Source organism: Benincasa hispida, chromosome 1, assembly GCF_027475165.1.
Source record: "Benincasa hispida cultivar pf3 chromosome 1, pf3_genome.v1.1, whole genome shotgun sequence".
NCBI classification, from domain to species: domain Eukaryota; kingdom Viridiplantae; phylum Streptophyta; class Magnoliopsida; order Cucurbitales; family Cucurbitaceae; genus Benincasa; species Benincasa hispida.
Genome location: NC_143478.1, coordinates 89,741,123 through 89,754,748, shown reverse-complemented (window position 1 = coordinate 89,754,748; position 13,626 = coordinate 89,741,123). Strand labels below are relative to the sequence as shown.

At 33.2% G+C, this 13,626-nt stretch overlaps 1 protein-coding gene across 6 annotated transcripts; it reads left to right on the top strand.

Annotated features, from left to right (window-relative positions):
* The first annotated feature begins 7,112 nt into the window (after nucleotides 1–7,112).
* On the top strand, nucleotides 7,113–13,254 carry LOC120080974 (inactive protein kinase SELMODRAFT_444075-like). Of its 6 annotated transcripts, none has more exons than XM_090307751.1 (11): nucleotides 7,113–7,253; nucleotides 7,927–8,165; nucleotides 8,471–8,743; nucleotides 9,145–9,299; nucleotides 9,399–9,493; nucleotides 9,600–10,642; nucleotides 10,967–11,127; nucleotides 11,476–11,552; nucleotides 11,639–11,786; nucleotides 11,930–12,079; nucleotides 12,626–13,254. In XM_090307751.1, exons 3-11 carry the CDS (start codon nucleotides 8,563–8,565, stop codon nucleotides 12,869–12,871), a joined length of 2,256 nt encoding a protein of 751 aa, XP_090163877.1. In that variant the 5' UTR covers nucleotides 7,113–7,253; nucleotides 7,927–8,165; nucleotides 8,471–8,562; the 3' UTR covers nucleotides 12,872–13,254. The 6 variants fall into 6 exon arrangements, with proteins under 6 accessions (XP_090163877.1, XP_090163889.1, XP_090163881.1 ...); XM_090307763.1 differs by having other exon boundaries at nucleotides 8,435–8,743; XM_090307755.1 differs by having other exon boundaries at nucleotides 8,362–8,743.
* The last annotated feature ends 372 nt before the right edge of the window (nucleotides 13,255–13,626 follow it).

Below are 13,626 nucleotides of genomic sequence, written 5' to 3'. Positions count from 1 at the left end.
TGAGAGACAAATGATAATTTCACGTGGAGGATCTCTCTACTTAACGATTGAAAAAATAGAAAAAAAAATATTACAAGAGTAGATTTTAAAAATGAGATTACTTTTGAATTGAAATTTTTTTTGGAACAAATTGGTAATTTCTCAATGTTGTACTAAAAGATTTAGAGAGACAAAGGAAATAAATTAGTAAATATAAAAATTCTAAAACAAAACAGAAGGTTTATATGTGTTTTGTCAGCTTGTTTTATTCGTTTTCTTTTTTCTTGGACAACCTGCCTTTATTTTGTTCCATTTCCCTATTCTCTCATTCAATCTCAACGCAAATTATTACAATTTGGTAGTTGAATCCTATCATATGATCAATATTGCGAAAGACAAAATTGTTTTGTTCCATTTTAGCTTTTGAAAATCATACCGTCTCCGACTTTTAATATTTTGTAATTCAATTCAAATTTTGATAACTAAAAAACATAATTTTGTAAAGACTTGTTTTTTATTTCAAAATTTGGCTAAAAAATTAACTATTGTAATTAATAAAGATACAAACCATTATAAAAAAAATGTATATATATATATATATATATGCTTAATTTTGTAAACAAATAAAATTTAAAAGAGTTGTTTTTAAATATAGAAAAATGTATCAAAATATTTACAAATATAACAAAATTTTATGATCTATTTGCGATAGACTAATATGTGTCATGATAGACATAGATAGTAGTCTATCACGATTCCCGCTCTATCGCAAATAAACTGTGATATTTTACTGTTATTTATAAATATTTTAAGTAATTTTGTGATTTAAAATAATTTATCTTTTTTAATTCTCTAAATTCAATGATTTATCATTTTCTGATGTGTTTTCTTTTTTAACCGATTCTCTGTCACCAAATGAGGAAGCCATACTTTTCTTTTTTGAAAGTGGAAAATCCCTAATTAAATGATAGCATTTAGTAGCTTGGCTATCAACTTTATAAAGAGGATCTTTTTATAAACAAATTGAGGAATATTCATTTTGCACATTAAAGAAGATTTGTTGCTTCATTTTCAGCCGTTTTATTATAATCCAATTTGAACTTCTAAGTTGAAAATAATTTTCTTACAACATAAAGTCCTCCGCGTGGAATTAGTTTCTTGTATACTTTTATAAATTCTAAAATCCTTTTTAATTACCACATAAATTAGCTTGACACTATTATTAAAACATACACGTGATCTAAGTATGGAAGTAAATCAAAATCTATCCGTTTAGTAACCATTTCGTTTTTAAGTTTTTGTTTTTGAAAATTAAACCTATAGACATTACTTCCGCCTCCAAATTTATTCATGTGATATCTAATTTTTATCAATAGTTTAAAAAACCAAACCAAATTTTCAAAACTAAAAAAGGTAGCTTTCAAAAATTTGTTTTTGTTTTTTTTTTAAATTTGGCTGAAAATTCTACAATTATATTTAATAAATATGCCAATTATTGTAAGAAATTGAAAGAATATATATTTAATGTTAAAAAATTAAAAACAAAAAATAAAATGGTTACCAAATTAGACCTTAACAATTAAATAGGTTGATTCTAACCTATTAGAAAATTTAGTTTGAGTTCTTACTCGACCACTCAATACGAATATAACTCCACTCATGAAAAACAGGAAAACTTGAGCAATATTGTATATTGGAGATATATCACCATAATCTTAAAATTATAGGTGGGAAAAGTTCAATTTACAGTTATACTCCTAAATTTTGTTTAACCTAATATCAATTTAAATTAGAACTAATAATTATATTGACTTAAATCTTAAACTTTGGCAAATATATTAAATAACCATTTCCTTCAAACTTAAACAATGTTTACACCAAGGGAAAAAGTAATAAATGCATGATAATTTGAAAAAGTTGGCCCAATAAATTACATTTGTTGTTGTTAACCTTGTGTTCTATACTTGTATCGACATGCAAGGCTCACTACCCCATCTGTAATTAAAAAAGGAAAATACTTGGATGCATCCGGGGTCGAACCTATCTATGTCTATCTGTGTGCATCCCACCAAATTGTCCAATCATAATTTGACATGTGATTAATTTTTCTTATTTATTTTATGAAATATCTTAATGATTTGTTAGGTGAGTAATAAGAGTGAGATGCATGATGATGGGACTATCAATGATGTACCCAAGTATAACCCATTAAAAAATGCAAATCGATTAACGAGCGAAGGGTGATTGATCTGTTTGCATTTTAGAACTACGTTATGGTTACCATTAGTATATCGTTACAGTATGAAAGATTAATTGTAATGGGCCAAAAAAACGTAATTGAGTTTAATCGATAAAACTATAAGTCTCACACAATGTTTATCAAAACAAAATGTAATAAATGATGTAAATTAATACACTTGCAAAAGTTTAAAGTTTAAATCAATAAAATTATCAGTTCATAGTTTAAATTTATACAACCTCAAAGGGTAGAAAAGTAAATTGATATTTTTCATTTGTAAGTCAGATCAATTGACTGGTTTCAATTGAACATGTCACACCACTTTATCTAAAGTCATGTCCCAAAACCAAAATCACTTCAATATGCTCATTTTAAATAGTTGCTTTTAAATATAGAAAAATGAGTCAACTCATTTATAAATATAGTAAAATGTTAATGTCTATCAGCTATAGAGAATGATAGACACTGATAAACACCTATCAATGTCAGAATGACATACTATATTTATAAGTACTTTCAGCAGTTTTGCTATTTAAAACAATTATCTTATTATAAATGTGAAAATGCGATTTAATTTTAGTACACACGAAAATGATGCATAAATCTAAGGTCTCTTATACTAAGTAAATTTAGTTTCACTAAAACTATAAATCTTACTCAAACGGCAAAGTGGGAAACTGAGCAGACCTCTTAGAACAAAAGTCAAGCCAATACTATTGTATCGTTTACTTTTGCTGCTAAAATTATAGATCCACACTGTCTTAAAAATTTAATATATGCCTAGTATTTCTATATGAGCCGATGAGGTGTGAAATCAATATTGTCCATTAGAATAAAAATACATTATAAATCCACCGAATTTTTTTGAAAAAATAAAGGGAAAAAAAATACTTTTTTGATCCATGAGTTTTGAGAAATAGGTGCGTCTAGTCTCTCATGTTTAAAACTAGCCAATTTAGTCCCTAAATTTTCAAAAATAGGTTTAAAAAGTCTATCTACAAATTTTTTTTTATTAAATTTGAATTAAAAAAATGACTAGATGAGTTAGAAAAAAAATCATTTTTTAATATTTCTCTTATCTCTCTTATTTTCCTCTCCCTTCTCTTCGTCCTCTCATCTCTCTTCTCTCTTATTCTCTCCCTTTTTCTCGATTGCTAAATTTCAAAAAAAATGAAAATAAAAAAATAAAATAAAAACGAAGCCTTTAACTCTCATATCCTCTAACCTAAATTTGAAAAAAAATATGACCAGCAGCAACAACGGTTGTAATAATGGTGTATAGAAATGACGAACATGAGGATGATGATGAATTACTGTGGCTAAATCATGGGTAAACTTCATATAATTACCACAACCTAAATGAATTAGTCCAATCAATTTCGATTTTTTTTCCCAATTTTTTGAAAATGTAGCCATGGTGGGAGAGGTGAGAGAGCATGAGAATTAAAGATTTCCATATTTTTTGAATTTTTCTGAAAATTTAGTAATGAAAAAGAGGGGAGAGAATAAAAGAGAAGAGAAAGATGGGGAGGAGAAAGGAGAGGGGAAAGAGATGAGTGAAATATTAAAAAAATAATTTTTTTCCAACTCATCTCACCGCCTTATCTAATCAATTTTTTTATTCAAAATTAATGACTTATTTGGATTTTTTAAACTTATTTTTGAAAACTTATGGATTAAATTGGTTAATTTCAAATATGAGAGACTAAATACACCTATTTCATAAAATTTAGGATAAAAAAGGTAACTTTCTCACCAATAAAATACATTGCATCTTTTAACTTTATACTAATTACTAAACAAATAAAAAAATTTTTAGACAGCAAATAAAATAAACAATATTCGATTAACAAAATATATAAACATGCAAGAAAACGTGCGTTCTGTACTATATATATATTTCTTCTTTTGATTGGATTATGGATAGTTGATTAATATTAGCCATATTTGAAATAATATTTATTTATTTTTTGTCTTTTGTCGAAAATGACCAAAATAAGATGAAATAAATAATATACAATTACTTCACTAAAAAAATTGTAAAATACAATTAAAAAAAAAAAACTTTAGGAGGTTCGAAAGCTGCGACACGATCCGGGATACGTGGCACCGAAGCCGAGGACGTCAGCCGCCAAAAACGCCGTCGTCTGGTCACTGCAGCGGCAGAGGCCGCTGCTACAGTTACCTAGCCGTGAGGTAAATCTGTCACCGTTTTCTGACGTGAAGATAATCGGAAGGTGCTCACGCGCCAAGCGTGAGTTTGTGTAACGGAAATCGTTGACGACGTTGAGAAACGGTGACAGAGCGACGTTGGTGGCGATGGATCAATGGTTGGGTGATGGACAGTGACGGGGATGGGTAACGGCGAGTGGACCCACGTGGGGCCGTGCGAATGGGAAAGTGTCGGAAGGTAGGGCTATGTTAATTTTAATTTTATTTTTTTTAAAAAAATTATATTATTTGATATTTGTTATAAATGCTTACTTGGGATTGTGGTTGAGTTCACGTTTTTGCAATTAATGAGAAGGTTCAAAATTGAAATGGGTCTTCAAATGTATTGGAGAAAGTGCCACCCATATTGCCTTTATTTACCATTTTGGGGTTTTTTTTTTTAAAAAAAAAAAATTAAATAAAATAAAATATATGAATCAAGGAAGATTAAAAAGCAAGAAACAAACCATGGAGAAAGGGAAAAAAGAAAAAAAAAAAAGGTAAACAAACAAACCAACGACTCTTATTTTGAATAAGGATGTCAAAAAGGAAAAACAATAACATAAAGCTTGAAAAAGAAAAACAACAACTTATCATTTAGATTTAAAATAGACATATAGAAAATGTCATAAACTATTTTAATTTGTTATATAAAATTAGGTGATTTTTATTTTATTGACTATAATTTTTTATCACTTAGATTTAAACAGAGCACCGACCTATAAACCTAAATCCATTTTCAGAGATAATAGGAGGGGGACTTCAATAATTATTGGAATATCTTCGTCTATTATTTATTTGGACACTTTGGGACCAATACTTTCTTACTGTATGATAAAGTCTTAGAATGTACCGACACTGAACAACTCCCATTCTTATACAACCTAGACCTACTCTTAGGGTGGGGAGAGTTACTAGTTGTTGAGACATTTCATCTATTATTTATTTAGAGACACTTTAGGATGGAGACCTTCTTTTACGACAGAGTCTTAGAATGTCCCAAGATTAAATTACACCCATACATTTTAGATATGTCAAGGATAATTCAAATATATATCAAAATCCACATTAAAAACATATCCACTTTTACATATTTTAAAAGAGGATTATAAACATTCATTTTCAATTAAACGCGAGGGAAAGACAAATGTCTTATTTCCTTTGATAATCAGTTTTGCACTAATTTCTATCTATATTTCATTCGATTATTGGAACGAATCAAAATCATTGTTAATCTTCCATGTTTCGAATTCAAGAATTTTCTTTTACCTCATCGTAATTGTGCTCACAATCATTTATAAATTATCCATCTAAATAAAAGTAATTTAAAGATCACTAAAATAATTTTATTTTCATTTTCCTCTTTTTGAACTCCAAAGCACTTTGGCTCAAAAATTCAGGCAAAGCTTTATATATACATAATCAAACCACACTTTTCCCAATATAGCTAATAATGTTACATTATGGTACGGTCAGATGAAAAGTGCATCCATTCAAATTAGATGATTCCATTCACCTTTTTTTTTTCTCCAAAAACCATACTCTTATTATTTTTGTTCTTATCAACCAAACCTTTAATTCAAATCAAATATTTAAAAATAAAGTTAATGGGCCCCATTTATTTCTTCCAAGTATATTCCAAAAGAGAGAGAAAAAACCCTATACAAAAGAAATCCCCTCTCACAAGAGGCTTCTTAAAGAGAAATGAACTCAAGATTGGGAGTGTTAGTTTTGTAATTACAATGAAATGGGAGGGCTTTATGAAAATTTAAGAAACTAAAACTTTCATTGGGTAAAAATGGCAGAGGCAACTGATTGAGCTGCAGGCTGATGAAGCACAGAGACATGCTTGCATTTGCACAGTGTGAGCTAATCTTTGTATTTATTCTACCTATTCCTTCCTACACCCCCTTCTTTCGTTTCCCTCTAAATTTCACTTTTTTAATTAAAACAACTCTACATTTTCTTTTTAGATGTTCGATTCGATTAATCATATAGTCCAAGTTTACCAAATCATAATATAAAGTGACGTAATCGTAATGAAATTTTCTTTGATGGATCAATCGTAATGAGTCTCAATCACAAACGTAATTAAATTGTTTTTTAACATGTTTACTTAGGATTACAAATCTGTCACATTTTTTTGATCAAAATGATAATGGTAAAGGTAACAATAAATGTGACATATTCATAATTCCCATAATGTTTAATGTTTTAGTAACAATATTTATAAATGTAGTAGTGGATACCACATACTTTTCAAGCATAATCAAGTTGAGTACCTTCCATTTCTCAATTAGATTACGTGTTTTGATTACAAATTTGGAGATGAAACTCACATGTTCGTTATAAGTAAATAACAACAAATGTAATAATTTAGAACCCACTTTTTACTTTACCATTCATGGATTATGTTTTAATTGGGGTAAACGTGACCCTAATCTTTTTTAAATCCTACATTTTTTTTATATCCATGAGTGTCGAGCCAACTAATTACACATATTTCGACTAATTTCATCGGACAATCTATTTGATTCTACAACATTTGGGTGTCAAGTAAATCTATAAGATTAAATGGTAATCAAATCTAAGCCTCTACAAATCACACATTTCTTAAAAAATGAATACAATATCAATAAACTTAAGATAGTTAAAACCTCGTAGCTTGGAATGGGAGGTTATAGATTTGAAAGTATTTTGAACATAAAAGTTAGAATCATATGAAAGATTGGGATAAAATGAAATAAAAGTTTGTGAGAGTTATGATTGTGATACTGATTTTGATGTTATCTTCCCTCGTGAATGACCCAACTTCTGAAGAGAGGTAGTTTCAAAATTTCTTTTATCTTCAACCTTCTCTCTCTAACAGACACACACACACCACAAAGCTGATTGATTGTTCTTTTCAATTTCACTCAACACCCTCTCTCTCTCTTCAATCTCTAAAAAAGCTTTTGTACTTATTATCTCAAAAAGGTTTTTCTGGGCTCAGGGTTGGGTGGAGGTGGTTGGCATTAGCACAAAAACAAGAGAGAAAGAAAGAGAAATTGGAAAAACCCAATTTATGTTTTGGGTTTTCATTACTCTGTTTTCCTTTTTCCTTACAAAATTCGATCTATCCTCTCTTTTCGGACCCATTTTGGCTTCTTTCTGTGACTCTGCTGGCTTGACGTGAAAGAAGAAGGAGACCCATCAGAGGGAAGGGGAGGGAAAAAGCAAGCCCTCGCTAAGATTTGGATAACAAGTTGTTTCTGGGTTTTGTTTTCTGTTTGTTCTGAGCAGCTTTTTTTGGCTCTGTTTCGATTCAAGATTTTTTTGGGGGTTTTCAATCGGTAGGTGGATTTGAGCTATGAGTTTAAAGTAATACCATGTGCATTTTGATGAATGTTGAATGCTGTATTTGTTCTTTTGCTGATAATGGATCTTTATTTCTTTCTGATCTGGTTTTAATCAGATTTGATGAAGCTTTATTTGAGCTGATTGAGTTTATTTTCCAGCTGGGTTCTGTTTCAAGTGATTCGCCTCTCATTCATTGCACATCAGCAAGAGCTGGCTTCTGTCACGTCACAGCCTCGTTCCTGTTTTGGTTGGACCTTAGAAGTGAAACATAGTGTTGTCTGAAGTATCTTTTTAACTGAATTCTCTCAAATCCCTGTTGGGTGAGAGCCATTTTTGGTGATTTGAAAGCTCGGAGGAGGTGCATAGTTCAAAATGAATAGAGAAATCAATTCTGCATGTGGGTTTGCTTTCTTTTTTGGTTTGCAGTTTGTTGCCAATTATCTTCTGATTCTCTCTGTTTTTAAGTTGCACATGAGTTAAAGAGAATTTTGAATATCAAAATGTCGAAGACTATGCTCTGAAATACTGATTAAGATAAAATGAAAGTGTGGTAATGTATGTAAATTACTGTGGAAAAGGTCGTGTCATTGTAGGCTCAGGTTTAACTGGCCTGAATTGTGAGCATGTCGGTCGGGAACATAAATTGAATCCAACATTGTGGGACAGATCAATAATGCACATGTTTCTGGGTTTGGTCCTCAGCCATGTCTTTGAGCAGCAGTGGCGATATCTGCTTCTTGGGGTGTGAGAATTGACTTTCTAGAGTGTAAAAATTTCAACGAATCGACGTGGTAATGAGTCGGGATCAGAAGCGGGGAAAGCAGGACAAAGGTTCTGATGATGTCCAGAAGGTGATTGTTGCAGTGAAGGCTTCCAAAGAAATTCCTAAAACTGCACTTGTTTGGGCGTTGACTCATGTTGTTCAAATTGGAGATTGCATAACTCTGCTGGTTGTTGTCCCTTCTCAAAGCTCTGGTACATTTCTCCCTTTCCCTCATTTTGATTTATGCAAATACTGAAGCATTTAGTGATGATCCAACCTCGGTTTCCTCTTATATCCTTCATGTCCCTGTTATTGGTCAATCATTTGTTCATCTTCCTATTCTGGTTGTTCTGCCTTTAACCGATCTCCTTCAAATCTTGTCACATAGTTTCTGCTTTTTATCAAACATGTTTCCAGATCTTAGTCTAGAGGGTGTTCCAGTGTCATTGGATCTTTTTTTTCGCCTCTCATTAATATAGAGCCTTCTCACGTTCCAAATGGTTGTCCAGAAAGAAAAAAAGACAGTTCGATATGGGACAACTGGATCTGGCCACTCCAGTGATTTATTATGTTTAATTAGTAGATGGATTACTAATAGCATCATATCCTTCAGGTAGAAAATTCTGGGGTTTTCCGAGATTTGCTGGGGATTGTGCAAGTGGTCACAAGAAAGCTCATTCTGGGACAAGCTCGGAGCTGAAATGTGATATTACTGACTCCTGTTCTCAGATGATCCTTCAGCTTCATGATGTTTATGATCCAAATAAGGTTAGAACTTTGACTTCCTCTTACTGCTTTCCCATGTCTAAAAATTAATTACTCCAATTAGATGACATATTTCTTGAAATGGAACTTTTTCTTTGGCAGATAAATGTGAAAATTAAAATTGTTTCGGGGTCGCCGAGTGGGGCAGTAGCTGCTGAGGCCAAGAGAGCTCAAGCTAGCTGGGTTGTGTTAGACAAGTAGTTCTCCTGCTCACTTCTCAGTTCTCTCAAATCTAACATTTGCTTCCATGTTTGTGGTCTTTCTCTCCCTACGACGTGTGATACTATTTTCTAATTGTTTCAGACAGCTCAAACACGAGGAGAAATGTTGCATGGAAGAGTTACAGTGCAACATTGTTGTAATGAAGCGATCACAACCAAAAGTTCTACGTTTGAACCTGGTTGGGTCTCCAAAGAAGGAACCAGAAGTGCCCTCTCCGTCACCTTCTGATATAGATGAAGGGTCTGAAAGCCATCAAAAAGAAAATAGTGATCCTCTAGATTTCATTCGGGGACCAGTTGTGACCCCCAGTAGCAGTCCAGAGTTGGGCACACCTTTTACCGCTACGGAAGCTGGAACATCATCAGTGTCGAGCTCAGATCCTGGAACTTCACCATTTTTCAACTCTGAAATGAATGGAGACACAAAGAAGGAGGAATTGTTTGTTATAAAGGAAAATAAAGAACTTGATGCTGCTAGTTCAGACTCGGATATTGAGAATTTATCTGTCTCTTCTGCGAGTTTAAGATTCCAACCGTGGATGACAGAGTTTCTAAGTTCTCATCTTCAATCCTCACAACACATAAGTGGAAGGTCACAGAGATGTGATGATAGGAATCAAGGCTCAACAAGAAAATCTTTTCTACCAAAGTCTTCTACACTTGACAGAGAATCAAGTATTGGAATGTCAAGCCATAGAAGTGACAATGATTTTCATGGGGACGTACGAGATGCAGTTTCTTTATCCAGGAACACGCCACCAGGCCCTCCTCCATTATGTTCAATATGCCAACACAAGGCACCAGTTTTTGGAAAACCTCCAAGGTGGTTCAGCTATGCTGAGCTGGAGCTTGCTACTGGTGGATTTTCACAAGCCAACTTTTTGGCTGAAGGTGGATATGGATCTGTTCACAGAGGGGTACTCCCAGATGGACAGGTGGTCGCTGTCAAGCAGCACAAACTAGCTAGTTCTCAGGGAGACCTTGAATTTTGTTCAGAAGTCGAAGTTCTTAGCTGTGCACAGCATCGAAATGTTGTTATGTTGATTGGCTTTTGTATAGAGGAGAAGAGAAGGTTGTTGGTGTATGAATACATCTGCAATGGTTCACTGGATTCTCATTTATATGGTAATGTTTTGAATTCAACCCCTTGAAAAATACACATCTAATTACTGCATGCACATTTTAAAATACATGATCCCACTTGTTACTTATGTCGAAATAGATTACATTTCAAAATTCTGGATTTCCTTCCTAGGGTCTTAAAATGAGTACACAGGTGCAATGAAAGAATCCTCACATTTCTCCTACACTTAGGTTTTTTCCTACTTCAACAGTTCATATATAATTTTAGTTGTGACTAAGTCATCTAATATAAATTGTTATTATCATATATTTTATTTTGCTTTGTGGTTAAATGCTTTTGTGAGTAATTTGGAGGTGCATTTTCAGGACGCCAACAAGAGCCACTAGAATGGTCTGCCCGGCAAAAAATTGCCGTGGGAGCTGCAAGGGGCCTACGATATCTCCATGAAGAATGTAGAGTGGGTTGCATTGTTCACCGGGATATGCGGCCAAACAACATTCTTATCACCCATGATTTTGAACCACTAGTATGAAAACTTCCAATCTTCAAACTGCTTTATATGTCTTCAATCTTCCATCACACGCAGCTCCCATTTTCAGATATCTATCAAACTACTTTTTACTACCTCAACCTCTGTATATCGATAACCCAGTCAAGAATAAACCGTGTGGATGCCAATATCTTTTCAAATTCTGGGTTCCAATATTATCAAATATTTACCACTTAATGCATCGCAAATTACAGTACAGACAGACAGTAGTCTATGAAAAATTGTGTTGTTATACTCCTTAGGATGCTAGAATTGATCAAGGGTCCTTTCTTCATTAAACTTTTCTTCTGAGACAAAGTCTAAGTTTCATTCTTTTTCTTCAAGGTTGGAGATTTTGGCCTTGCAAGATGGCAGCCTGACGGAGATACTGGTGTTGAGACAAGAGTTATTGGAACATTTGGGTAGACATCTAATGATATCTTGTACCTTTTCTCTATCACGCATCGTTTGCATATTGTATTGAACACGATTATTTTCTGTGGTGTAGGTATTTGGCTCCAGAGTATGCTCAAAGTGGCCAAATCACAGAAAAGGCCGATGTTTATTCCTTTGGGGTGGTACTGGTGGAGCTAATTACTGGAAGAAAAGCCGTAGACCTTAGTCGGCCAAAAGGTCAACAGTGTCTCACTGAATGGGTATGGATGAGTGAATATACTTCTGAAAAAAGCTTAACACCCTACTTTAATATTCATTTCTAACATTCAAATTCTTCGTAGTTAACAAGCTTCAAAAGGTACCATTGCTAACTGGCTACTCATACTATGTTTATGCAAATCAGGCACGCCCCCTGTTGGATGAATTTCTCATTGATGAACTGATCGATCCAAGGTTGGGAAATAGCTTTGCAGAGCATGAAGTGTACTGCATGCTGCATGCCGCATCGTTATGCATCCGAAGAGATCCCAACGCAAGGCCTCGTATGTCACAGGTGAGATACCAAGTCTAAAACCATCTCATTAGAAATCACTTACACATTGTAGCACTTGTTTTCTATTCCCCAATACATTGTCCAATCGATCCATGAATACAGATAGGCTGGTAGGGAGACAACTGGGTATGTTTTGAATGTGAGGAACCTTGTATAAGTAGTTTAATCACTTATCAAAACTGTTTCACTCGCCTCCCTGAAACCGAAAATTCCAACTTCTGAAAGATATTATGTTGCTAGTTAGGAAAGAATTTAAGAATCAGAATGTAGAATTAGTTCAACACAACTTCAATGAGGTAGAAATCAAAATGTCCAAAAGTTAGTAAAGGAGTTCTGGTCCCTTAATGACAACTCATAGAGTGGCCAATTAGATACAAAATACCCACCTTAGATTCAAATTCCAACCCCCTATTTTGTATTATTTCAAAAGGAGAGAGTTGAGGGAATCCCGAAACTTATCAGTATCTTGATTTGGAGGCATCAAAATATGGACCACCACCATATTCTCAAGACTTGACAATTCATATTCTATTTTCAACTGTCAAGGTTTTACGGATTCTGGAAGGCGACCTCGTCATGGATGCTAATTACTTATCAACTCCCGGATACGATGTGGGAAACCGGAGTGGTCGAATGTGGACCGAGCAACAGCAGCAGCAGCAAACCTACAGTGGCTCGTTGTCAGATGAGACCCTAGAGAGGTTCAATGAAAAAGTCTGTGTTGAAAATTTAAGACCAGGTTACTGGGAAAGGGACAAGACAAGGAGGACTTCAAGTGGAAGTGATTTGTAAAGTGGCTCAACATTCCTAGAATATACACTACACTCTTTAGTCTGCTGAATTTGTACTTCCCCAATTAATTTTTTTGGGTAATTCTTTTTCCTCATTATAAGCTTCTGTTTGTGTATAGTAGTAGTATTAGTAAGTGGAAAAATATGGTGGGGGGTTTTTTTGTAAGTTTTGTAGGAAAAATAGTGTAGTAGTAAAAGCCTATATGGTCACTTTCTAACTTCACATCTGAAGATGCTTTTATTTTTTATTTTTACCAAATCTAGGAAGTTGTTCTTTGACAAAATAACTCTCCCCCTCCTTTCTCACTCGATCTCTTTCGTGTACCAATAGAGATGAATCTTAGCGAAGGAAGCTTTATATCAACTATATTGGTGTTGATTGAATCGTTACTAGTACGTTCATGTGCTTGTATCGTTGTATTTATGTGAATGTATGTTTTGAGATAGATTTTTACTAAGTTTTGAATGTTGAAGTTTGAAGAGTTGAATGAGAAGATCAATGAGACAATATAGCAATGTAAGTATACTACATAACTTCAAATTTCTTTCTTTTGTTTGTTTGTTTTGGTTTTTAAAAAATCATTAGTGAATAAATGAATGTTAAATAAAATTTTTTGCTTCTTGAATTTCCTAAGATTACCTTGTATCTCTTTTAAAAAGAATAGAATAGACAGAATTATAAGGGAGGGTAGCAATAATTGTTAAATTTGTGAGATGAGAAAAAGCTTCAATGATAGACGACCATACAAATAAAAG

What these genes read in the sequence shown, in the direction of transcription:
- LOC120080974 (XM_090307751.1), top strand. Translation starts at nt 8,563, where the DNA reads ATGAGTCGGGATCAGAAGCGGGGAAAGCAGGACAAAGGTTCTGATGAT. An exon ending in TGTCCCTTCTCAAAGCTCTG is followed by an intron (nt 8,744 to 9,144) that starts GTACATTTCTCC and finishes CATATCCTTCAG; the next exon opens with GTAGAAAATTCTGGGGTTTT. An exon ending in ATGTTTATGATCCAAATAAG is followed by an intron (nt 9,300 to 9,398) that starts GTTAGAACTTTG and finishes TTTCTTTGGCAG; the next exon opens with ATAAATGTGAAAATTAAAAT.